The following is a 25,398-nucleotide window of genomic DNA, read 5'->3' as shown; positions in this document are numbered from 1 at the left end:
GGCCCTTTTTTTTTTTTTTTTTTTTAGAAATTAAAGAATAATATAACAACTTTGGCAGCAACACTATCTCTTGTTCAGATGATTTTGGAAGACATTAGTATTTAAGTGTCTTAAGTGATAGAACTGAGCTCTTAATAGGTTTTAGTTCTAAGTCATTTTCTGAAATGGTCCCAAATTAAGGGTTTTCAAAAAATGTTGTCATTTCTACTTTGTTTGAGATTCTGATCAATCAAGCTTTACTGTAATTTTAGAAGCCTGCCTCTCTATTGAAAACTGAATTGTGTACTATAGATCTTGGGTTTGTGGGAAGGTGGCAGTGTTCTACTAATATTAATTGTATTTTCTGTTTATTGATATTGATGATTCTCATGTGAGTGATACATATTTTCTAATTGCTGTAAACTCATTTCATTCTATATTCTTTAAACGTGGTCATCTGTAGTGATAGTGCCCTTGTAGTTAACGTAGTTCTCCAGTTTGTCTTAAACTTTGTAAATCTGGTACTTAAAATGTGAACATTCAAGGGATCTTTTTTATGGGTGTGAATTAACACTAGAAGAAAAACACAGCTGGCAAATTGACAGTAGCATTGTTAAACAGTACATTTCTTCTGTTTTCAGGCACCTAACATTTGGCCTAAAAGGCCATTAAATTTTTAGATTAGATTGTTTGTATTGTGTAGTAAAAAAGAGTATTTCCTCTATATTTGCTCCTTCTGTTGAATTAAATTCTTTGTGGGAACCTCTGTAAATTGCTTTCAGAGATCTGACTATGATTACCTTAGCTCCCTTTTAAATGCTTCACCTAATTGCATTTTTAAAGCCCAAATATATATCATGTATATGATTTATTAATCTAACATTCTTGATATCTTTTCAAACACACATACAGCATCCTCAAATATGGGACCTAGAGTATAAACCCTTCAGAGACACTGTCTTAAGGCTTTGTGTCATTCAATTTGTTTTCAAAGTCATTACTAATTTATTAATGTGAACTTGGCTAAGATGCTGTATTTTACCCAATCATTTTTGGTATTTGAACATTTTTCTTGTTTTCTAGTTTTAAGTTCTCATATTTATTTCTCTTAACTTTGAGGAAGTTCAGAAGGCTTTTAAGGGATCACCAAGTTCCATGAGGTCTGTTTTGGAGCTGTCTTTAATTGCAATATACTTTGTAAAAAAAAAAAAAATTCCTTTCTGAGGAAGTGGAATTTTTGTTTATTTCAGGCCAATTGGAGAAATATTTATATCATCTTAAAATTTTAAAACTTTTTGGGATAACAGTACAGACTTACCAAAAAAAGTTATGAAAATAGTACAAATAGTTTATTGGTATCCTTTATCTAGCAAATCTGTTTATCTGTTTTCCTTCCTGTGGAGTAGGAGGGTAGGTAGAGAATGAGATTATGGATTAAGCAAATCATTCAGAGATACTGCCTCTAAGTTTCTAGATACTGAATCTGGTTTCACTTAAAGCCTTGTGGGGGGTTTTTGTCTGTTTGTTTTTTAGGGTGACACAGACTTACGATGCAGGTGCATGTATCTATTTCTACTTTGCCTTTAACTACAGGGGAATCAGTGATCCACTGACTGTGTTTGAACAAACTGAGGTAATTTTGTGTACATGAATATAGCTCTTATATTCTTTTATTAATTTAAATAAACTTTACTGTCAACTTAAGGATTTTAGTTTGACTCTGTTTAATAACTTGTGGTTTACCTTGGTGATAGCCCATAGAAATGAAAAATGTAAATTTTGCACTGGGTTGAATGCTGAATTAGAAGTCTAAAATGTATATTCCCTACACATACTGTAATCAGTATTCTAAAATTAACATTCTGTGGCCTGTGATTCTTTCATTATTACTTATATAATACCTGATTAAATTAAATAAGACTATGAAAGTGAAAGTGAAGTCTCTCAGTCGTGTCCGACTCTTTTCGACTCCATGGACTGCAGCCTACCAGGCTCCTCTGTCTATGGGATTTTCCAGGCAAGAATACTGGAACGGGTTGCCATTTCCTTCTCCAGCAGATCTTCCCAATCCAGGGATTGAACCCAGATTTCCCACATTGTAGGCAAAGCTTTACTGTCTGAGCTACCAGGGAAGTCCGATAAAGACTATAGGGATCGTTGATATCGCTCTGGCAGCCCACCCAGCTCTAGATGGTGACTGCTCTAAAACTGCACAGTTTTAGAGGTCAGCAGCTCTAAAACTCTTAGTCGATGTTGCTATAATTTCAGTTTATATTTTAACTGATTTTAATTAAAAAATTAAAGTTATACGTCGGGCTTTAAGGTTCATTTGCTAGCAGTTTCTATTACATTTCTTAAATAGCCTCAAGCTTCTGATTGTTGTCAAGCCTTCTCTTTGACAATCAAGGTTTCTCATGACAAGAATGCCTAGAGTGGAAGAAACAGACTAGAGTGTGGAGGAAGTCGGGGGAGACTGGGCTTGTTAACACCTCAGGCGTCCTCATGTCAACTCTGTATCCTGCCTGCCAAAGGTAGCACCACAAGATGATTTTCAGTGGCACACTGTTAGACCCAAACCACAGACAGGGTTTGGTTGGCTCTCTCTGAGGCCTCCTTTTTTAAAAACCGAAACAAAAAACAGCTTTTCTGAGGTGTAATTGAAATATAGTAAACAGCCTAAAGTGAAGTTGCTCAGTCATGTCTGACTCTTTGCGACCCCATGGACTGTAGCCTATCAGGCTCTTCCATCCATGGGATTTTCCAGGCAAGAGTGCTGGAGTGGATTGCCATTGCCTTCTCCAAAACAGCCTATGAAGTGTGCAGTTTCATGGGTTTTGACATAGGTATGCACCTATGAAATCACCCCCAATCAAAATAATGAGCATATCCATCATCCTCAAAAGTTCGAATCCTCTCCTATCCATTTAGCCTTTTCAGTTCAGTTCAGTTCAGTTCAGTCGCTTAGTCGTGTCCGACTCTTTGCGACCCCATGAATCACAGCACGCCAGGCCTCCCTGTCCATCACAAACTCCCGGAGTTCACTCAGACTCAAGTCCATCGAGTCAGTGATGCCATCCAGCCATCTCATCCTCTGGTGTCCCCTTCTCCTCCCGCCCCCAATCCCTCCCAGCATCAGAGTCTTTTCCAGTGAGTCAACTCTTTGCATGAGGTGGGCAAAGGACTGGAGTTTCAACTTCAGCATCATTCCTTCCAAAGAAATCCCAGGGCTGATCTCCTTCAGAATGGACTGGTTGGATCTCCTTGCAGTCCAAGGGACTCTCAAGAGTCTTCTCCAACACCACAGTTCAAAAGCATCAATTCTTCGGTGCTCAGCCTTCTTCACAGTCCAACTCTCGCATCCATACATGACCACAGGAAAAACCATAGCCTTGAGCCTTTTAGTGTCTTCGTATTGCCTTCTGGCTACTCAGAGTCCCCTTCCCAATACTATTAATACTATAGAAGTGAAAGTATTCTTTCTTTCCCAAGCCAGTCATTCTCTAAGTGCTCCTGGTTTCAAGTAATTATTGCTTTACTTAAAATAATTTGTTAGAAGATATAGTCTCTTAGAGTAGGGCAAACATAGGTATGATTCATTTGAAAAACCCTAAATCCTAAGTGATGAGGGTTCTTATATGTTGCTTCTCAATGAGATGTCAGTCCTGAAGGGAAGGCTTCCTCTACTGTGGCCTAACTCTGATGGTTTATATACATCCAGGTAATTCTGAGAGGTACGAGGCACTGTAGGGATTTTACCTCATATCTGCTACACATTCATGAGTAATTGAGTGTAGTTCTAGTTACTGTAACCCTTTTTTCACCCTGTACTTCAGCCATTCTATATTTTGCTTTAAGTCTTTATCTTTCTAACCTTCCTGCTTTATAAGGAGACTAGTTAGAGCCTAACATGTTAGGAGGATAAAACAAGGGTCCACATGCTGCCGCCCCCGCCCCCCGCTTCCTCCACACACACATTTATATATCCAGAAGCCTGGCAAGTTATTTGTCCCAAAGCAAGGACTTCCCAGGTGGTGCTAGTGGTAAAGAATCCGCCTGCCAGTGTAGGAGACACAGGAGGTATGGGTTCAATCCCTAGGTCAGGAAGATTCCCTGGAGGAGGACATGGCAGCCCCCTCCAGTGTTTTTGCCTGGAGAATCCCATGGAAAGAGGAGCCTGGTGAGCTACAGTCCATGGGGTCTCAAAGAGTCGGAGACAGCTGAGCCACTGAGCACACCTTGACCTAACAGATGTTCTCCATCAGAGTTTTTATCATTAATCCCTGATAGTTTTGTAAGTAATCTTGAGTCTGTGTACACTGTATGATATTAGGTGAATAATTTAACCACCTAAGCTTTGTTTTCTTTATCTGTGAAATAGGAATAAAAGTAATTATTCCATATGGCTTTAGTGAAAATAAATGAATTATTGCAGGTAAATTGCTTTTTACTTTTCTGGACATACCATAAGCAGTCAATAAATGTTTGTTGGTATCGTGAGATGTTTACTTCAGAGTAGGACCTGACTCCTTACAAAACTTTTTAAAATTGTTTTTAATCATTTAGTGCTGCTGAATTCATCATTTTGCCTCTTTTTCTTTTCTAGAGTCTTAAAGTAACAATTGTAGAATTTGTGACTATTCACTAGAAAAAAACTTACAAAGCTAGGTTGCATATTTTAGTTGCTTTTTAAAATACAGTTAATCTAGTAGAAAGACTCTTGAGAGTCCCTTGGACTGCAAGGAAATGCAACCAGTCCATTCTAAAGGAGATCAGTCCTGGGTGTTCTTTGGAAGGACTGATGCTAAAGCTGTAACTCCAGTACTTTGGCCACCTCATGCGAAGAGTTGACTCATTGGAAAAGACCCTGATGCTGGGAGGGATTGAGGGCAGGAGGAGAAGGGGACGACACAGGATGAGATGGCTGAATGGCATCACCGACTCGATGCACATGAGTCTGAGTGAATTCCGGGAGTTGGTGACGGACAGGGAGGCCTGGCGTGCTGTGATTCATGGGGTCGCAAAGAGTCAGACACGACTGAGTGAACTGAATAGAAAAGAAAATTAGACTTCCCATTTACTATTTAACCCAGAACGTTTGTGCTTCCTTCGAGAGTTGAGTCTTACTCTTTCACTTCAAAGTGATCTATTTGTTGTTTTGTTTCCAAATACAGGCAGCTGCTAGAGAAGAAATCCTCGCTAATGGAGGGAGCCTGTCACATCACCATGGAGGTATTCTTTTTTGAGGGGTAGAATTTCTAATATTCTTACTGTTTAAAATATTTGGTTTGATAAAATGCTGGGACTATGAGGAATTTGCTAACACTAGAGATCTCATCTTGGAAGTTTTTGTGTCTGTCACTGAGGTCACCTGTGTTGTGGTAGTAACCAGCTGAAGCTTGATTTGACAAGCCTGTCTGTATAACAGGACCTGGTCATTCTTCTGAGTTCTTAGGAACTTCATGTTACCCAGGATAGCCCAGCCAGCCTGGAAGGTATTTGACCATTATAGCCAAAGTTCTTAAGGGGGAAGAAACCTGCATAACTGTTTTTCAGCCAGTATTGGAATGTAGCTGAACGTCAGTTGTATCATATACTGAAGAGCTGTTCTGCCACTCAAAATTCAGCAGATTAATCAAGACAGGATATGAAAAAAATCTTTTTTCAATATTTTAATTCTGTTATAGTATTCCTTTTTGATCATTATAATATTAAGTTACTGGAGAGTTGATCATATCACCAATAAAAATTATGATATGTCTGTCTATGTTACTAGCAGTGTTTTTAATATATAAATTAGTGCCTAGAAAAATAGATATGTGTAGTTTTCTTAGGGAAGTGCATGAAGATAAATGACCACTGATTTGAAAAATTCAACTCCTACTCTGGATTCTCCGTATCCCTCTTTTCCTGTTTGATTTTCCATCATAGCGCTTAGCATTGTCTAACATTATAGTTAGCTATCTCCTTCTACTGGAAAGTAGGATCCTCAGTAGGGACTCCTGTTTCATTCCTCCCAGCACCAGAATAGTATTGGCCCCAGCCAGCTCTCCTTACATGTGTGTAAGAAGAGTGAAAGAATTTTGGTAGAAAACATAGTGAGCTCTGGAGAATCTGTATTCAGCCAGGCCTGAAGAAGATTGCTAATGTGGATGAATGAAGTAGAAAAATAGTTCCCAGCATCACTGTATTCGATTTACTCTATTATATTCCCCCTACTTTTTCTTACTCTTCACAAATAAATTTCTAACGTAGCTGACTGATAAGCATTAAAGTGAATGAATTGTTCTTGCCCTTCTCTTCCTATTTATTACCTTTTGGTAATGAGATGGAGATTCTAATGGAGATTTCATGTTAGAACGATGAAAATGAAGAAGGGAAGAAACTGCATATTAGAAACCTCTTAAATGGAATTAAAAGCTTTTGACTAAAGGTCTAAACCTAATTTTAGAAACGTAAACATGAGGAATTTCATAAAGGTGCTTAGATTTTTTTGTACCTTTCTTTAAAATGTTCAGGAAACTATATACAGTACTTAAATTTTTTTTTGTATTTTATTTTAGGATGCCACTATATTATTACTATGTAAGCAAAGTACATAGTAATTTTACATAGTATCATGAAGTATGTTCTTAATTCTAAATTGATTGAATAGAGGGAGGAAGCAAAATAATTTAGCTATAATTACTTATTTAAAGAAAATTTTTTTTTCCTTTCCAGAGCCAACAGTTTTGCCTTTTGGTAGATGTCAGCAGCCAACAAGTGTACTTTTTCCTTTAAGATAAGAAACTGTAGGATCCTTGTTTGTGATAGTAAATATGAGAGAGGTATAATTCTACAAGAGGGTGAAAATAACCAAATCTTGTACTGAATAGAAAGAAATAGAGGCTTAATTGTTAGATAATCAGGTTAGGTGAACTAATTTCCTTAATTGTGAGAGGATGGTCTCTGTTTACTCAAGTTTTACAATGCGATAAATTCTACAGAAGTTAGAAGTGACCAAATGAGCTGCAACATTGTAGAGGCCAAACCAATGTTTTTTTTCTCTCACCTCTGACACTTTATGCCTTTAGGATCTATGAGGATATTCAGGTCCAGCCAGTGGTGTCTCTATATGAAATGCTGAAAGCCTAATATGGTGGAACGGCTGTCAGTACTTACTCAGATACCCACTAGACGCTGAGAGTTTCTTAGTAGGCTTTAACAGAACCTATGTAAACGTACTTGAAAGAAAAAGAAAATACACACAAATTTAAAATAGTAAAGAGTTAAATAATTCTAGTATAAATTTATTTGAGACAGACTTTATTATTTGTCTAAAGCTATGGTTAATAATTTGTTTATTATTAGTTTATTATATTATTAATTTATTATTGATAATCTGTTATTTAGTCAATGAACACAAATAGAAATTAATTTAAAAATAGTTGGAAAGATGTAAACGTTAACTAACCAGAAGAACATGATCATTCAATTCTTGATTCCAGAGCAAAAAATATAAATAGCTCCTGGGATATTTTTGATACCAGATATGCCTAATGCTTTTTAACATTGTTGTATCGTTATAAACATTACTTGTCCACGAGACAGTAGGATTTCAAAGAATGGTACTCTTTCTCTTGAAGGATCTTATAGTTCCATAAAGTAAAATATAATAGCATTTCAAAACGCCGCTGATCAAAACTAGTAGGATTATATCATCATCATATTTTAACCAAGATAAGAGTTCCCCTCTTCTTTGAAAAGCACTTAGAAGGTGACTTTAATAAACATGTAAATGCTGTAGATGTTAAAACATCAAAGGGGAGGGAGATGAAATAGGGAAAGGAATTAACGTTTGTAAAGCATTTGCTAGGTGCTCTGCTTGACAGTCTCTTTTAATCCTGATCAGAATGCTGTGGAATAGATACTGTTCTTGTCTTTCAGATGAAGAAATACTAAGGCTCTGAATGTACAGTAGCTTACTCCAACGTATGAGCAATAATTGTTAGAATTTGAATTTGAACTCAGGGCCTCCTATGTCAGTGTCCTTGTCCTCTGACTTAAGAACCCAAAATAGTGAAAGTAGGTCAAAAGCTAAAAAAATTTAAATTGAACGCCTTTGAAAAAGAAGCACTTGATTTTAAGAGTATATGAGAAGAAATACTAAACATCACTGTTTCTCTTTTAAAATAATAGCTCTGTTTAATTTTGACCCTAAGTTTAGTTGCTTGTCCTGCTTTAGATGTTAAACCAGGAATGAATTAATATTTTAATTTCCTTATCATAAATATTGCATTATTTTCTAAGTTCTTGCACATAAGTCAGTTTGACTTTCTGGTTGTTTTTGTAATTCCTGACTAACGTTTCTAACATTGTCAGTAGCAGGTAATAAAACAAATGCAGGTCAGATCATGTTACAGTAAAGCTCCTGTATAATTTATGTGCATTTTCAGGTTCTAGGTGTATAAGCCTTTATTTGTTGAAGACTCCAAGGTCAATGAAATAGTTTAATTATAGAAATTATTATCTTGAACTTGAATGTAGCAAGGTTCGATTGCATATTAATTTATTGAGAGGTTCTGCTTCATTTAAATAAGGAATCTTTTATTTCTATCACATTTCTCATTTTTTTTTTTCATACAGTCAGAAATATGACTGTGTGGAAACAAATGCTAAACCACTTTGATTCCTCTATGGCTTAGAAAAAGAAACTAAGTAAGCCTGAACACAGAATATCTTTCACGTGTCCAGGTAAAAAGATGCTTTCCCTTTGCTACCTTGCCTTTTTTAATACTTTTTAAACACGGGCGTGCTCCAGAGTTCAGCCCAGAGCCAGTTTCTTCCTCCGTGTTCCCCTCACTCCCTCAGTGATTACTTCAGTCCCAGGACTGAAAACACTGTCCTTATGCTGATAACTCCCAATACCAGAAGGCATCACCAAAACCACCCTCATTAAATCACTATTTTTTTCCTTCTGGGACAACTGCAGTAGGCTCTTTACTGGTCTGTCTGCCTCTACGCCTATTGCTCTGCCGGTATTTCTCTTGCTGTCCGGGTAATCTTTTTTAAACTCATTGTTTTCTTCTCATATTCAAAATAAAACCCAGTGTCCGTATCGGGTTCTTCAAGGGTATACATTGTGTGTTTATCTCTGTCTCTTCTTCTCTTCCTTTTCCCCTATGGCTTTCTTGCTGTTTCTCAGACCTCTCAACCCCTTCCTCTTCAAAGTCCTTTGCTATTTGTTCCATCTCTTTCTGATGGTCTTTCTCTTGTGCCCCCTCCCCCAGATATTTGCATGGTTCACTTTCCCCATCATTTAGATCTCTGATAAAAATGTCACTTTCTTAGAGGCATCTTCCCTATTCTCTTGTAGTTTATGCGTTTCCGTAAACTATTTCCATAAACCATTTGAGTAAGTTCAATGGGGTTACTGACTGTATCTTGTCTGTCACTGTTCCCGAGCCCCTAGAAAAGTGACTGACTATTCTACATAGAAGTAGGTAATCAATGAATATGTTATGTGACTAGTTAAGTGTCTAAGTGCTCACAGAATTTTGGGCAGTTTTGCAGATTCTCAAACATCTGAATTTTTCATTAACATGAATGGCATTAATCTCCTTGCTAATTTAGCTTCAAATGCTTAATAAGCAGGCCTTATTTGGATATAGAGTCATGCTTAATCACAGAAAGGCTCAGTTTATTCTGTAACATTATTTCTGAGAATGTATATTAGCAGAGTCAGTTATTTAGTGGAAAAGTAGGGTAAAATAATATGCATTTCTCTATAACTGCCCAGCCAGCCATTTTAGTTTCCTTTCTTAGATGGATTATGTATGTAAGATTCCATTTAAACTTTGTCTTAAAGCAAATATAAGTTTGAAAGGCTTACAGACAGAGGAGAAAGAACATAGACTTCAGAATCAAATCTGTATTTGACTTTTGGCTCTGTACTTAGCTAGCTGTATCACCTTAGAGAATAAATTCTCTGAACTGCAGTTTTCTCATCTGCAAAATGGGAATAGTACCTACCTCGGATTATTATAAGACTTAAGTGTGATAATGTATGTAAACATCAACGTGTCTTGCATATATAGTAGGTGCTTAAAAAACAATAAACCTTTTAAAAACATAAAAGAAGTAGACAGCACCGAGTGAAACTCTGGTTTGTATACTTAAACCTCTTCTGTAACCATTGAAAAAAGGGTTACAGTTTGAAAAAGACCCTTATCAAGGAGTAAGATTGAACAGTTATTTTAATGTTTTCATCTATAACCTGTGGTTAGTCTTACTCTATAGGAGGTTCTCTTACCATCTGTATGAAAGCAATAAATTTTCTTCACACTATTGGCTGCAAAATTTGCTATAAAAATGTCTATTTTCATAAATGCTTCTGTGCTTAAAGTTAATCATCTCATTTGTACATTTCAAATATCCCATGCTATTCAGTATAGTTTCCTAGTTTCATTTCAAGCAGAAATCTTTCCATATAAATTTTAAATAGAGTGGGTTTAATTATCCTTCTAAAGTTAATAATAGAGTTCTTGAAAGATCGCTTTTTGTATGTGTAGGAAAGGTTTTCCTTAATATGTATCCTGAACTTAAAACTCAAGGCAGCCTCATAGTAGCATCTTTAGTTACTGACCTTCAGGCAGTGTCATGACATTCTCAGTAACATTTTTGAGTTCAAGAATAGAAGGGCTGGGGGTTGGGAGAATATTGATGCAATTTCTCTTAGAGAGTTTGGCCTGTAATTGTGATTAATAACAGTCGCTTTCCCTATCTGGAAACAGACAGACTGGTTTGTCTGCCTACAATCATGCTGTGATAAATGGAGCTATTTTAACTCTGGTTTTGTGTATCAAAGAAAACAGATGTAGTCTGGAACTGGAGGCTATAGGAAATACAAAGCCTGCTTAACTTAATCTTCGTAGCGCTTGTTTTTGTAACTGACGAGCTGGTCAGTTTAAACAACAGTGTTTATGTCAGCCATATATTTAATTTCAATTTATGACTTAAGTTTTTAAGTTGTTCATTTGCTAAAATTATACCTAAGTCCTTGTCAGGAAACAAAAAAAAATCTTGATTAAATGTAACCAGTCTTAGTTTAAATATTGAGTCTTTACCTAACCAAACTTATTTCCTATTATTCAGAGAATAATTATGGGGTAGCTGCTCATAGCAGTTTTTGTGGTCTTGACATAATCCAGTAGTGTCACAAACTTTAAAAGTAAAGAGACTACTCAAAGTAATGAGCAAAAGATCAGTTTTATTAAAAACCTATACTGTGAAATAAAAGACATGCAGACTGTCAAGGTGAATATCACTATTTATAGATGACATGATTGTCTTTGTAGAAAATGCAAAAAAAAAAATATACAAAAACAAAATCAGCAAGATTGCAGAATATAAGAGCCCCCACCAAGATCAGTTCCATTTTTGTATATTAACAACAGGCATATAGAAACTGCGATTTAGAATGTAGTATCATTTACATTTGCTCCAAAGAAGGCATTTAAATCTAATAAAATATGTATATGCTTATGCATAAATCTAACAATATATATACTGGATCTATGTTCTGAAAATTTCAGAATGCTGATGAAAAAATGAAAGACCTAAATAAATGGGGAGATATGTTCATGGACTGGTACAACACTGGACATGGAGTCAACATGTCAGTTCTCCCTAGAGTGATCTACCCATTTAATACAGTTCCTATCAAAAATTTGCAAATATTTTTAGTAGATATGAAAGAGATTATTCTAAAATTTATATGTTAAGGTAAAGGAAATAAGTAGATGAAAAAAGAACAGCAAGGTCATAGGAATCAATTTATCAGATTTCAAGACTTATAGTCATCAAGACTGTGGTATTGGAGGAGTACTGATCCATACAACAAAGTAGAGAACTGAGAAATAGACCCACATGAATGTGTCCAACCAGTTTTGACAAAGATATAGCAACCAGTGAAGGAAGTATATAGCTTTTTCAACAAATAGTGCTGGAACAATTGGATGGAAATTCATAGGTTAAAAAAAAAACCTTGACCTGAACCTCACACTTTATACTAAAATTGACTCAACATAGATAATAGACTTAAATGTAAAACATAAAATAACAAAACTTCTAGAAAAAACAAAAAGCAAGAGAAAATATTCAAGATCTAAAGTTTGGCAAAGAGTTCTTAGACTGTTCACAAAAAGTACAGTCCATTAAAGGAAAATTTGATAAATTGGATATTGTCAAAATTAAAAATGTTTGCTCTGTGAAGGACTCTGTTAAGTGGATGAAAAGTTAGGCTTTTCATATGTGCAAACCACATATCCAGCAAAAGATCTATGTCTATAAAATATAAAGAACTCTTAAAACTTAATAGTAAAATGCAAACAATTCAATTAGAAAATGGGCAGAAGACATGAAGAATCATTTCCCTGAAGAGGATGCACAGATGACAAATAATTACATGAAGAGATGTTCAACATCAGTAACCATTGTTGTTGTTTAGTTGCTAAATCATGTCCAACTCTTTGCAACCCCATGGAATAGAGCCTGACAGGCTCCTCCTGTCTGTGGAATTTTCCAGGCAAGAATACTAGAATGGGTTGCCATTTCCTTCTTCAGGGAATCATCCTGACCCAAGGACCAAACCCATCTCCTGCGCTGGCAGACGGATTCTTTACCATTGAGCCACAAGGGAAACAATAACTATTATGGAAATGCAAATTAAAACCACAAGAGAAACCACTATACACTGATCAGAAAGCTAAAATTAGAAAATAGTGGCAGTGTCAAATGCTGGCAAGGATGTAAAGAAACTAGATAAATCATGCATTACTGTTTGGAATGTAGGGTAGTAACATCATTACATAAAAACAGTTTGCAGTTTCTTATAAAAATCAAACTTGTAACTACCATTCAACCCAACAGTTATGCTCTTGGATGCTTATACCACAGAATTGAAAACTTAAGTTCATGCATAAACCTGTACATGTACATTTACAGCAGATTTACTCATGGTAGTCCCGAACTCGAATCAGCTCAGATGTCCTTCACGATTAAATGGCTAATCAAACTATGGTATATGTGTACCATGGAGTACGACTCAGTAGTAGGAGAAAACAAACCATAAACACATGCAGCGGCTTGGATGAATCTCCAGGAGATTACCCTGACTGAAACAAAGCCAGTCCCCCAGAATTTCATACTGTGTGATAGTGTTTCTATAACATTTTTGAAATAGTGAAATTAGAGAAATAGAGAACACATTAGTGGTTTCCATGAGTTGCTGTAGGACAGGGGTGACTATAAATAGGCAACACAGGGCTCCTTGTGGGGATGTAAATGTTCTGGATCTCGACTATATCAGTGTCAATATGCTGGTTGTGATTTTGGGCTTTTGATAGCTATCAGATGAGTATACCCTTTCCAGTATCAAATCTTTATCAGATTACCATAAGATTGCAGAAGTTTGTTTTGCTCTTTCTTTTTTGTGATTTGCTTTTTCTCACAAAACTTAAAAGTGGAATATAATATTTTTCCACTGAAGCAGTGTTGTAAATAGTGAGATTCTAAGACCAGACTGTAAAAGCCAATTTAATTTCATGATGTAGTTGAACATTTAACTACTTAACTATTTTAACCATGTCACAGTACAGACAGATTTGAGAGCTGACAAAATCTATTGTAAGAATGTATTGATCCTCACATCTTCCTCCCCATGCAGGCTACAGAGGCGCAGTCCCAGGCAGAGGGCAGGGACAGCATCGTGTTTGTCACCTCTTACCTAGTGCTATATATATACCTGTAGTAGCTTCCAGCTTCAGGTGTATTTTCTCAGCCACGAGGAAAGAATAGGTAGCTTGGATAATAACCATTTCTCTTTGGACCTCTAAAGGAACTCTTTCTCCTTAGCAGTTTTATGACCAAGACTCTTTTAAGTGGGCTTCCTTGGTGGTTCAGAAGGTAAAGAATCTGCCTGCAGTGCAGGAGACCTGGGTTCGATCCCTGGGTTGGGAAGATCCCCTGGAGGAGGGTATGGCAACCCACTCTAGTATTCTTGCCTGGAGAATTCCAATGGACATAGGAACCTGGCGGGCTACAGTCCGTGGGGTCGCTAAGGGTCGGACATGACTGAGCGACTAAATACAGCACACAGCACAGTACTCTTTTAAGTACTAGATGTTTGTTAATCTCAGAATACGTCTACTATATTATTACATTGTTATAGACTCATTAGCTTTTCGTAGCTATTTTTTCAGGTGATTAGCAATGAATCCTAATAGGTATTTTCAAGTGTAAGATCTGTTAAAAGTGACTTTGCTGCTGCTGCTAAGTCGCTTCAGTTGTGTCTGACTCTGTGCGACCCCAGAGACAGCAGCCCACCAGCCTCCCCTGTCCCTGGGATTCTCCAGGCAAGAACACTGGAGTGGGTTGCCGTTTCCTTCTCCAATGCAGGAAAGTGAAAAGTGAAAGTGAAGTCGCTCAGCTGTGTCCGACTCTTAGCCACCCCATGGACTGTGGCCCACCAGGCTCCTCCGTCCATGGGATTTTCCAGGCGAGAGTGCTGGAGTGGGGTGCCATTGCCTTCTCCGAAAAGTGACTTTAGATAAAGTTAATTTTTAATAATCTGTGTTGTCTAACACAAAAACTACTAGGGTATTTGTGGCTATTTAAATTTAAATTAAAATGAAATAAAATTAAAACTTTATTTCCTCATTTGCAATAGCCACCTTTCAAGTGCTTAATATCCACATGTGACTAGGAGCCACTGAGGTAAGCACTACAGATGTACAACATTACTGTTATCACAGAAAATTATATTGAGCAGTGCTGTGAAGCTTTATTTCATACATATTTTCACACATTGGCTGGGAAAATGACCCAAAAATATGACTTAAAATTTTTTTCAGTAGAAATTACATTCAGGTCTTTAGGAGTTAAGTTCTAAAATAAACTAGCATTTGTCATTAATGGCAGGTTTTCTGAGTATAACTTCTGTCTACTCTACCCCTTTTTTCAGAATTTTTTTTAGTTTGGTGAAGTGAAAATCACTCAGTCGTGTCCGACTCTTTGTGACCCCATGGACTAAGTCCATGAAGTTCTCCAGCCCAGAATACTGGAGTTGGTAGCCTCACTTTAGTCAGTATCCTCAAATTTAAAACGAGGTCACCTTACAATAGCAGGAGCCATTCACTTCTAATTCAGTTGATTGTAGCAGTGAAGATATGTTTGCTTTTATGGAAATTATTTGGGCTCCTGGGAGATGGACCTTTGGAAATATATGGTCCAAAATTTCCTGATCTTGGCACTGTTGACACTTTGGCTAGATAATTCTTTGTTGTGGGGGCTGTCCTGTGCATTGTAGTATGTTTAGCAGCATCCCTGGCCTCTACCCACTAGATTCTGGTAATATTGTCCAAATTACGACAACCAAAAATGTCTCTGCTGCTGCTGCTGCTGCTAAGTCACTTCAGTCGTGTCCGACTCTGTGTGACCCCATAGACAGCAGACCACCAGGCTCCCCCGTCCCTGGGGTTCTCAAGGCAAGAACACTGGAGTGGGTTGCCATTTCCTTCTCCAATGCATGAAAGTGAAAAGTGAAAGTGAAGTCGCTCAGTCATGTCTGACTCTTAGCGACCCCATGGACTGTAGCCCACCAGGCTCCTCTGTCCATGGGATTTTCCAGGCAAGAGTACTGGAATGGGGTGCCATTGCCATCTCCAAAAAATGTCTCTAGACGTTGCTAAATGTCCCTTGTGTTGCAAAATTGTCTCTATTGAGAACTGTTGATATAGTCCAAAGGCTCCTAGAGATTTGAAGGAAGAGAGTGAGGTTCTGTGACATTCCTTCTCCTGTCTTAGCTAACGTAGAAGAACTCTTGAGTATATCTAAGAAATAATGTCAGAATATAGAGAATGCAAGGCAGATGAAACCAAAGGAAAGTAAAGAAATCCAGATTGGATATTTGCATCCCTACTCTTTATCTAAAACGGCTTATAGGTAACTGTGGTTCAATATAGTTTAACTGACATTTTTTTTTTTATTCTTACTGTGTGGATATGCTGTATTATGGAAAGTGAAAGTGTTAGTCCTTCAGTTGTGTCCAACTCTTTGCCGCCCCATGGACTGTAGCCCACCAGGCTCCTCTGTCCATGGAATTTTCCAGGTAAGAGTACTGGAGTCCCTTCTCTAGGGGATCTTTCTGACCCAGGGATCAAAGCTGGGTCTTCCACATTGCAGGCAGATTAGATTCTTCACTGTCTCAGCCACCAGAGAAGCCCTGTATTATGGAACAGGACTACAAAAATGAATAAAACATGACCCTTCAAGGAACATGTGATGTTTTCTATCCTTTCCTGCCCTTATCATGTTATTTGGTCTGCTTACTTGCTTTCTAACTGCCACTTGGTTTACATTTTGAGCTTGTCAATCCATCTTCTGGGGACACAGAACAGAATTAACACTTGATTGTGTTCTGAAGACAGATTGAATCCAACTCTTGTGTTCCGCTATCATCTTGGTCATTCCGATTTTCTTCCTGTTTCATAATCTCTAAAGACCTATTCAAGGATCTGTAAGATCTTAGAGCTGCTCTATAAACTGCACAGATAAAACCTTAGCATAGAGAAAAATAACATTTAAAAATATTTAATAAGAATCTTATACCAGATTTTTTAATTGCTTTGTTAAAAGTCCATGGTATCTATGAATTTTTCATCTTGATATTAGAAGTATCATTAGTAGTAGAAAAATAAATCAGATGACTTTAATAAAGAAATCAAACATGACTCTAAGTATCCACTAAACATTAAATCAGGGCTTCCCAGGTGGCTCAGTGGTAGAGAATCCGCCTGCCATTGCAGGAGATGCAGGTTCTGTCTTTGGGTTGGGAAGCTCCCTGGAGGAGGAAATGGTAACCCATTTCTAAATGAAGAGCCCATTTTGTCATTTTTCTTGCCTGAAAAATCCCATGGACAGAGGATCCTGGTGGGCTACAGTCCAGAGGAACTTGGTAGGCTATAGTCCATGGGGTTACAAAGAGTCAGACATGACTGAGCATAAGCATTAAATTAGAATCGTGGATAGTCATAATCTCATCTCATGTGTCTTTAAAAGCTGGATATTAGTATCCCTCAGTTGGAGATCTGTTACTTACTTTCAACACATACCAAAATCCAACACATACACACACACACGAATGCCTTATAGTACAAGCAAATGAACAACTAAGTCCTCTTTTCTACCCCACATCACTCCCTCCCAAAGAAATATCCTCATCATCAAATCACCAGATTCTCCAAAAAGCCAGAAGTTTCTTGGGGCCAGAGCTTCATCTGACAAGGGGTCAGTGTCCCTTTAGCACTAGTTCCTTACATAATCCACTAGTAGATTGGTTGGATTAATGAAATCTTATACAAAGTCAGTGCTTAGATCACTCATACAAGCGGCTAAATATAGAGTTTCTTTTTTAAATGCCCTATGCTGCTAAGTCGCTTCAGTCGTGTCCGACCCTGTGCGACCCCATAGACGGCAGCTCACCAGGCTCCCCCATCCCTGGGATTCTCCAGGCAAGATCACTGGATTGGGTTGCCATTTCCTTCTCCAATGACCTATAGAATAGTGTTAAAAAGACGCTTAAACTAGAGCTTTCAAAATACAGTTGTTAGAATAATGGTTACGTACTTTTAACTGGCTAAATTCTGATTCTAGGCTTTGGCTTCAATAATCTTCTAAAAGTTCAGCCCATTTCATAATTTTAAACATAAGTGTATAATAGATCTTTTCAACCTTGTAATCAACTCCATAATTCAAAAGTTTTTAATTTAGCTGAAAAGAATTCTGACTAGCAGACACTAGATGTGTCCCTTTTAAGATGAGATTATTTGGTAGTTTCTGCTAATTCTTTTGCCCCCTCCAAATAATTTTTGGTGGCTAGACTGGCCACCGTGTCCACACATTCCACGCACGACTCCCATTACCTGTCCCCCTTGTATACAGGTCAGTTCATTCTTTTCTGTTGATTTCCACACAAAGTGTATTCTTTCTTGGAGCTGTTAACATCCAGAGGGGACTGTTGAGCCTATGATTTCAAAGATTATCCTCAAAAGCTTCTATTTTCTCTGTCCCAAAAGTATAATTATTAATATGTACTGTATATTGTGGAAAAAACACAAAATATTTATTTTATTCTGTCTGTATTTATGAGAAATTCTTAAAAAAGTGAATTCCACTCTTCATTAAGCAGAAAAAGAATTTCCTCCCATTATTTTTCTGGACTGTTTATTATTTGGCTGGCTTATGATTTTTGTATCTTTAAAAATATATTTAAGACTCTTAAATACCTGACTTGAGCACTCTGAACATTGAATATATAGAAAAAATGTGAATTGTGGAATACAGGGTCTTTTTCTTATGTTGAGAAGTGGTGGGCTTGGCTTTTTCTAGCTCACTGTTAGCTCTCAAGCTAGGTTTATACTTCTAGAGAATCAGAACTCAAAGGGATGTATTTGAGTCAGTAGTCATGAATACCCCCACACATCAGATAATCTCGGTCTAGAAAGAGGAATAAGTTTCATGTAGTGTGAATGTACACAAGCCTTTTCATGGATAGCTATTCATTCAAGAAATGTTGAAATAGTCTTGACCGTCTATTATTTGCTGTTTTCATTCATCCATTCTCCCCTTTAGTATGGCATGTTGCATAAAGGACAGAGTGTTGTTTCTTCCTTTTCTGAAAATGATTCTGTAAATGTTTAAGCAGCTACTGTATAGTTATGCATACACGTGTGTTACATATGTCCAGATCAGTCTAACCAGCTAATTTCTAAAATTCCTATCAATGAAAATAAAGACTGTACAAATGGCATTATTATTGCTGTTGTTTAGCTCTAAAAAATGAAAGTCTTCTACTTTCAAGTGTGATCTCCCCTTTGGGATTAGGGCCTTTGATGTTTCATTGTTGTGTTTTAAATTATTTATTCATCTGAGGCAGCCAGAGAAGAAGGTTCTCTAGAATTTTATGAAGACTATTTCCCATAATCTCTTATTATAAATGCTCATTAAGCATTTCTGCTTAAGCTGTATTTTCCATTTGTACATTTATCCTGTAGTGTAGTTGATTTAAATTGTTAAGCAAAACCAAAAAAATTTCTCATCCCTTTAATTGCATAAATTGTGATTTCTGACTTCAGTATAAACTTTCTTATCACTAACAGAAGAAGCTCACAGACCTCTGCCATCAGATCATCAGGGGGTTAAATTCTTTTATCAGATATGGTTATGAGGGGCCATAGCTATGCTGCCTGTACTGCCTTTCTTTCTTTTCTACTTTCTAGTTCACTAATCAAATGTATGTTAGATTGATTATTGTAAAAGTATAAACCATAGAAAATTTGACAAGATAGATGTGTAAATTATCCTTCTGACAGAACTAATGATGCACTCCAAGCACCTTCTGTTTTCCAGCGCTTGGTGAGTGACTTCATTAAATATGCAATGGCTGTTGGGTGGCTTCTCAGATGATGGTTCAGTTCCTTGTGGAATTGCATTATTACTAGAGGTGTAAAACCAGGCAGACAAGCTAGCTGTTGGGCATCCTGCTGAGGTTCTAATGTGCTCCATCTTGTTGGAGCAGTTGTTTGCAGTCTTTTCAGGACAATTACATCCATAACCACAGGACACATTCAGTGAAACTATATTACAGATAACAGTGGAGACTGGCATTGAGTGCTTTTCACCCCACTCTCCTGAGTTGCCTCAGTGTCGGTGGCTTAAAATAATGACACTTTTACTACTCACAGAGTAGGTTTGTTTTCTTTTTAATACCCTGGAGCAAATCTGGAAATAACTGATTTGTAACTTTAAGTGTTAAAATCATCCGATATTTGAGCTGAAAAGATCCTATAGATTCTAATCCCTTTGCAGATGAGAAAACTCAGGCTGAGGCATTGTGATGAGTTGTCAGGGATAAGGACCTGGTAGGACATCTTTCAGGTGGCAGAGATTGCATGAGTAGGAATTTGTATGTTCAGCTTCTGATTTTAAAACTCTTTTAAACAGAATTTTTCTTTTGAATTTAAGATTTTTTTCTCCTGCTGTAGAGCATTTTCCCTCATCTTAATACCAGCAGTACTTTTTTATTTCCAGAAGCCAAGCAGAATATTTTGCTTTCTGAGAATGTCATGCTATTTATTATTTTAATGACGATTGTTTCCTGGAAAACTAGACAGAAAAGATGGTTTGATTTGAGCTTAAAATGGTATTTAAGATTTCCAGAAGGCAGATACTATGGTGTATCACTGCAGCCTGATAAATGGGAGTGCATTTTAGAATGACAGGCTGAATGCTTTAATGAAAGAAGCTTTCCCATTTTAGTTGGCCAATTAAATCATTGTTGATGACTTAGATCATTAATGAACATTTGTGGAAAATGACCATTTCAATTCAATTATTGCAATAATACATTTGACAAGTACTGACCACAAATAATCTAGCCATAAATAAGGTTTATCCATTTTTCCACTGAGAAGTCAGCATCTTGCTTTGCCTTTTAATGCCACAGCAAGTTGATGTTTCAGAATTCTTTTATAGATTAAGTACATATCCTTTCTTACAAAAGTTCTACTTAGAAAAGATTATATTTTTCATTGAATGACTTTTAAAATATAATTGATGCTGCTATTATATTCGTTATTCTCAGAATAAATTAGCAGGACTTAGAAAACAAGAAGGGAAACATATAGTATGTAAAATCTGATAATTACATTTAAGATGGTTTAGGTATTTGATTTATTCAGTGACTAAAAAAACCTCTAATTCTGGAAAAACAATAGGAATAAAAATAACCATTATTTGAACATGCAAATTTATTATAAAGTCACATGGAAAGAAAATGCAAATGGAAAGCTTCATAACCATGTTTTTTTTCTTAAGCCCAAAGTTCAGATTTTTTCAGTTTTTTAAACAATTTTGTTCTTCTCAGAATATTTTATGGATATATATATCTTGTCATTTTTGCTCTAGTATACCCCCCCAAAAATCATCTGGATGTGTTTTCTCTAGTTAATTTTATTTTCTCTGAAACGTTGGCATGTTTTGGTAAAGACCAGAGGTGGGTTCTTTTGAAACGCATGTTTTTCTCATTTTGTTATTTGTAAAATGGGCCATAATCTCAGTCCAAGCTTCCTCCATCTCCATTTTATAGTCTGCAGAGAAAGGAGATACTGTGGAGCACAGGCGTCCCCTGGGAATACATTGGGCTTAATGAGCTTGATAGTCTGGTGGGCTCAATAAATCAAATAAAGCAAAACATTTCTCATTTTTGAATAAAAGCATTTATCACACAGTGTTTGTTCATTCATGGTCGCAAGATTGATTGGTTTCCAGCATCGTAGTGTATATTGAAGCATTTTTGATTTTGTTTTTTCAGTGGGCAAGTTACGGAAGCAGTGGCTAAAGGAAAGTATCTCTGATGTCGGCTTTGGGATGCTGAAGTCTGTCAAGGAATATGTGGACCCCAATAACATCTTTGGAAACAGAAACCTTTTATAAATCCATTACTATTGATAAGAAAAATGTCACTTTTATTTTAAGTCTTTAACTATGGTTATACCAGTAATCAAATATATCATGGACTTTTATTTCAGCTGCATTTGTTTGTTGGTTTAAAATAAGTTTGTTTCATTCTGTAGTTTGTTTTGTTTCTGCATCTATGGATTGACAGATGGTATTCCTAAATCTCTCTCATTGTAGGTGCATTAGTTTACAGCCAACTGGTTGTCATTTCAAATTTCAGTCAGGCAGCACAAGGCTGGCTCCCAGTTGTTATTTCAGAGGAGGATGCTACCAGCTGTTTTGTATTGATGTTTCTTCTTGGGGAACAAAGGCAGATTTTGGTGTCATCTATTGTTTCTCTAGCCCCCTTTTTAAAAGGTTTCTGGGAAGCAGCTATGTAGGGAAGGATTCCACTGAGGAGTTATATACATGTATTTTTTTTAAGAGTGCATTACTAGTGTGAGTAGGCCATTAAGGGAGAATACCCATCAAAGAGTATAGGCAACCTCTTACTTAGGATGCCTCCAGTTCTGTAAGATGATTGGCCTACATTTTTCTTTGAAATTAGTGTCCAGTTATGAAACCTTAAATCATCAGGATGATTATTCTGTCAGGGGACATCTTTTGTTCTCCATATTTCTGTTTCTCCTGGGGTATGAGTTGAATTTGTATCACTGAGATAATGCATGGTTATATCCTAATTCATTCTTTATATGTTTTATAAGGAAAGCCAATGTCTCATTCATTGTATGTGAAGAAAAGGGTTTACCATGAAAGAAATGCCTTTATTCAATTTAGAGTACTGATGTTTCTCATTTCACATTCTTGTTGCTGAGATTCAGAAGAAGCTGCAATAGGAGCAGAAGAGGAAGACTCCTTACACTGAATGTCTCCAGTTCAAAGAATTGTTTGGCTAAAGAAACGCAGTCATCATTCAGCTACTGAAATATGAAAACCTCAATAGTTTTAATGAGAAAAAAATTTTTGTAAAAAAATTAGCCCAAACAACATGAAAAATTTCCATATAAAAGTAAAGTTTCAATTTAGTTTTTAATAATGGTTTAATGCCTTTTTTGAATTACTGGTTTAACCTAAATTTTTAAAACAGTAGTTACTAATACACATGCCATAATAAAATGTTTGAAATATCATATTTCTTAAATAATAGAACATTAACCACATATAGCAAACATTTTTACATTCAAACATGCATATTAAAATAGTTACTTTGAATCACTGTCAAGGTTCATGATTCACATTTTGAGATGGATTCTTTTATTAATGCAATACCTAACTTTTGATAATTTTTTTAAAATTAATATTTGATCAGCTAATGTAAGTCAAAATGCAGACGATCCTTTAAAAGGACACACTGTCTATGTAGCAACAGCTCCAAAGTATTTTTGGGCAGTTTGATACCTTTTATATCTGAAGTAGCCTTAACCAGAAAAGTGAAAATCTAAAATTGACAAAGTGATATTTTAAGACTTCAAAATGATAAATAATTTTTAACAAAATTGGCCTCAAACTAATAAAATCTGTAAGCAAATAAAATTGAACTATTAGTTTAACAAAAACACAATATTTATGAGATGCTGCCTCTCTTCATTGGTGATTTATTTTTAATTATAAAATTTCCAGCAGATCTTTGCTTCAAGCCCTTGATATTTGAAATAGTTGGATACCTGATGAAGGAAGTAACACTTGCTTCTAGGGTTATAAGAATCTCAGCTTTACAAAATGCATCTATTCATGAAACTAACTTCTCTAATTGGTGATCCAAATGTAAAATTTAATACAGTACTAATATCTCACTGACGTGTATACATGTTTCTGAGTAATATTTTTACAATAAAACATAGATTCATAAGCAGATCCATTCCTTTGCACGTGATTGTTATAACATTCTTTCCCAGGGAGTTCAGGATTCAGCAACTTCAGAATTAGGAAATGTAACACCTGAAATTGTTGGTTCACTATTCTACATGAACCTTATGGAAATTAGTGATTTATGCTTTTGTTTTTCTTCTCCCATGCATGCCTGACTCCCCAACCTTGATTTTGTAGTGATGACTACATTTTGTAGTTCGAATCATTTCTACAGGGATGAGTTTGAAACACATGAACACTTGTCAGTACTGTTTCATTCTGATTTAGTAAATCAGAAAGCCTTTCCCTGCTTCCACACTCCTGCTGCTGAGAGGCACCTGAGCATATACTTAGTGTCCGCAGAGAGTTGAGTTCTTGTATACAACAGAAGCACTTAAAACCTTGCCTCCTATTTCTGAAATATCTGAAAATGGCTTCATAAAAGTTAAAGCCAGGGGATGTTGCTTATGTGAGGCTTGAATAAGTTTATTTATGTAGCCTATTTGGTTTTCAGGACTGTATAACATTGATTTGTCCTTCTAAAATTAGTCTTGTTTCTAATATTTTATTTGATAATGTCACATTTGAGTTGGCGTTTTAGTGGGAATAGGAATTGCTGCTAGTGCGAAATGGCATTGAATACTAAGGACTCAGTATGAACAAGCTTTATTGACCCTTAGAGAAATGGTTGCCTTAATGTTCGGTGCACTTTACAATGTATAAGTGAGTTTATTATACTAAGTAACATGAGATTTTTAGTTTTAGTTAGAATTGCAAAAGCCACATGTTTATTGTGCCCAGCATTTTACCACAAAGAAAGAGGATTAAATTCTTTCCTTTGTTGAGGAATTGGGAGTTTTCTTCCTAAATAGTACTCTTACCTAAAAGCTAATTATGAAGCTGGAAGCCTTCTGGTATACATAGCTGTGTTGATATATTTTTGGAAACCAAAAATACAATGAAGGATGAGCGTCTATCAGTTTGTGTATTAAACCAGATACAGGTGGTTACAAGAAAACCTCTTTCAGAATATCCGTTTAGTAACTGCTAAGTAAGTCCTAGCTTGCATTTTTTTAAATGACTTTTGCATGTTGACTCCAGTGATTTTCTGCTGTCATATTTTTATATTTTCTACTTCCTAGCTATAGTCGATCAGAAAAGCCCTGTGGTCCCAAGCTGAAGTCTGTAACTCAGCTGCTCCAATGGACTGAGTTTGGTTGAGCATTTATTCTATGTAAACATAGGACACAAATATTTATTATGCATCGATGCATAAACTGCACATGTGGGTGCTCGAAGCAACCAAGGTGGAATTCTGTGGAAAGCATATCTACATTTTAGGAAGCACTAAGACAGGAGTTAAAGACAGCTTTAATAACTTTGTTACCACTTAATCTTTAGCAACTTTAATTTTAATTAGGGTTTAGCTCATGGTGTGTGAAAAGCCAAAAATAAGAAGTGCCAGGTTAGGACTGAAGAATCCAGAACCACCTTTGGCTTAACGAGTTCTGGAAGCTTAAAGTCTTCACATTCCCAAATGAGCCACCTGTCAATATATGTGTTTAATCCTTACTAATTTCATACACATTGATGCTAAAATCCAAGAAGTGTAAACAATTGTTTTAAACTATTGAAATACAGTGTGTGACATAAAGTATGTAAGTTACTCAGCTTTCTTCTCCCTAAGCCAACTATTTGTCTTTAGTATGAAATATAACTGTAAAAGCTACCTGTAATGTCACCAGATTATAGAAACTTATTAATAAAATGGACCTGGGTCTAAGACATTTTTTTCTTCCAGGGGAGTATGAAGGTGTTTGTTCTTCTGTTTGCACCTGGGTTTGTCTTTCAGTTTTAGTTTTTCATCTTCATATTTCCACTAATTTGAAAAGAAAATTTTTATAATTTTATTAATGAAGCATAATCAAGTACAACCTAAACATAACTAAATCCTTTTGGATTTATAGCTGAGTATATTGTTAGCTAGGTTTTATTACTCTCTAATTATTTTAAATCAAT

The 25,398-nt window shown here is 36.2% G+C and overlaps 1 protein-coding gene across 1 annotated transcript in view; it reads left to right on the top strand.

Moving 5' to 3' along the window:
* AGPS (alkylglycerone phosphate synthase) overlaps positions 1-25,151 on the top strand; it is a 130,361-nt gene extending 105,210 nt beyond the window's left edge. Inside the window, 3 exon segments of the mRNA XM_010859774.1 lie at positions 1,513-1,612; positions 5,151-5,208; positions 21,386-25,151. Of these exon segments, the coding sequence (XP_010858076.1) occupies positions 1,513-1,612; positions 5,151-5,208; positions 21,386-21,507 (280 nt within the window). The 3' untranslated portion in view covers positions 21,508-25,151.
* The last annotated feature ends 247 nt before the right edge of the window (positions 25,152-25,398 follow it).

This window comes from Bison bison, unplaced genomic scaffold (assembly GCF_000754665.1).
Source record: "Bison bison bison isolate TAMUID 2011002044 unplaced genomic scaffold, Bison_UMD1.0 scf7180017864460, whole genome shotgun sequence".
Taxonomy (NCBI): Eukaryota; Metazoa; Chordata; class Mammalia; order Artiodactyla; family Bovidae; genus Bison; species Bison bison.
This window is presented reverse-complemented; position numbering and strand designations above follow the sequence as displayed.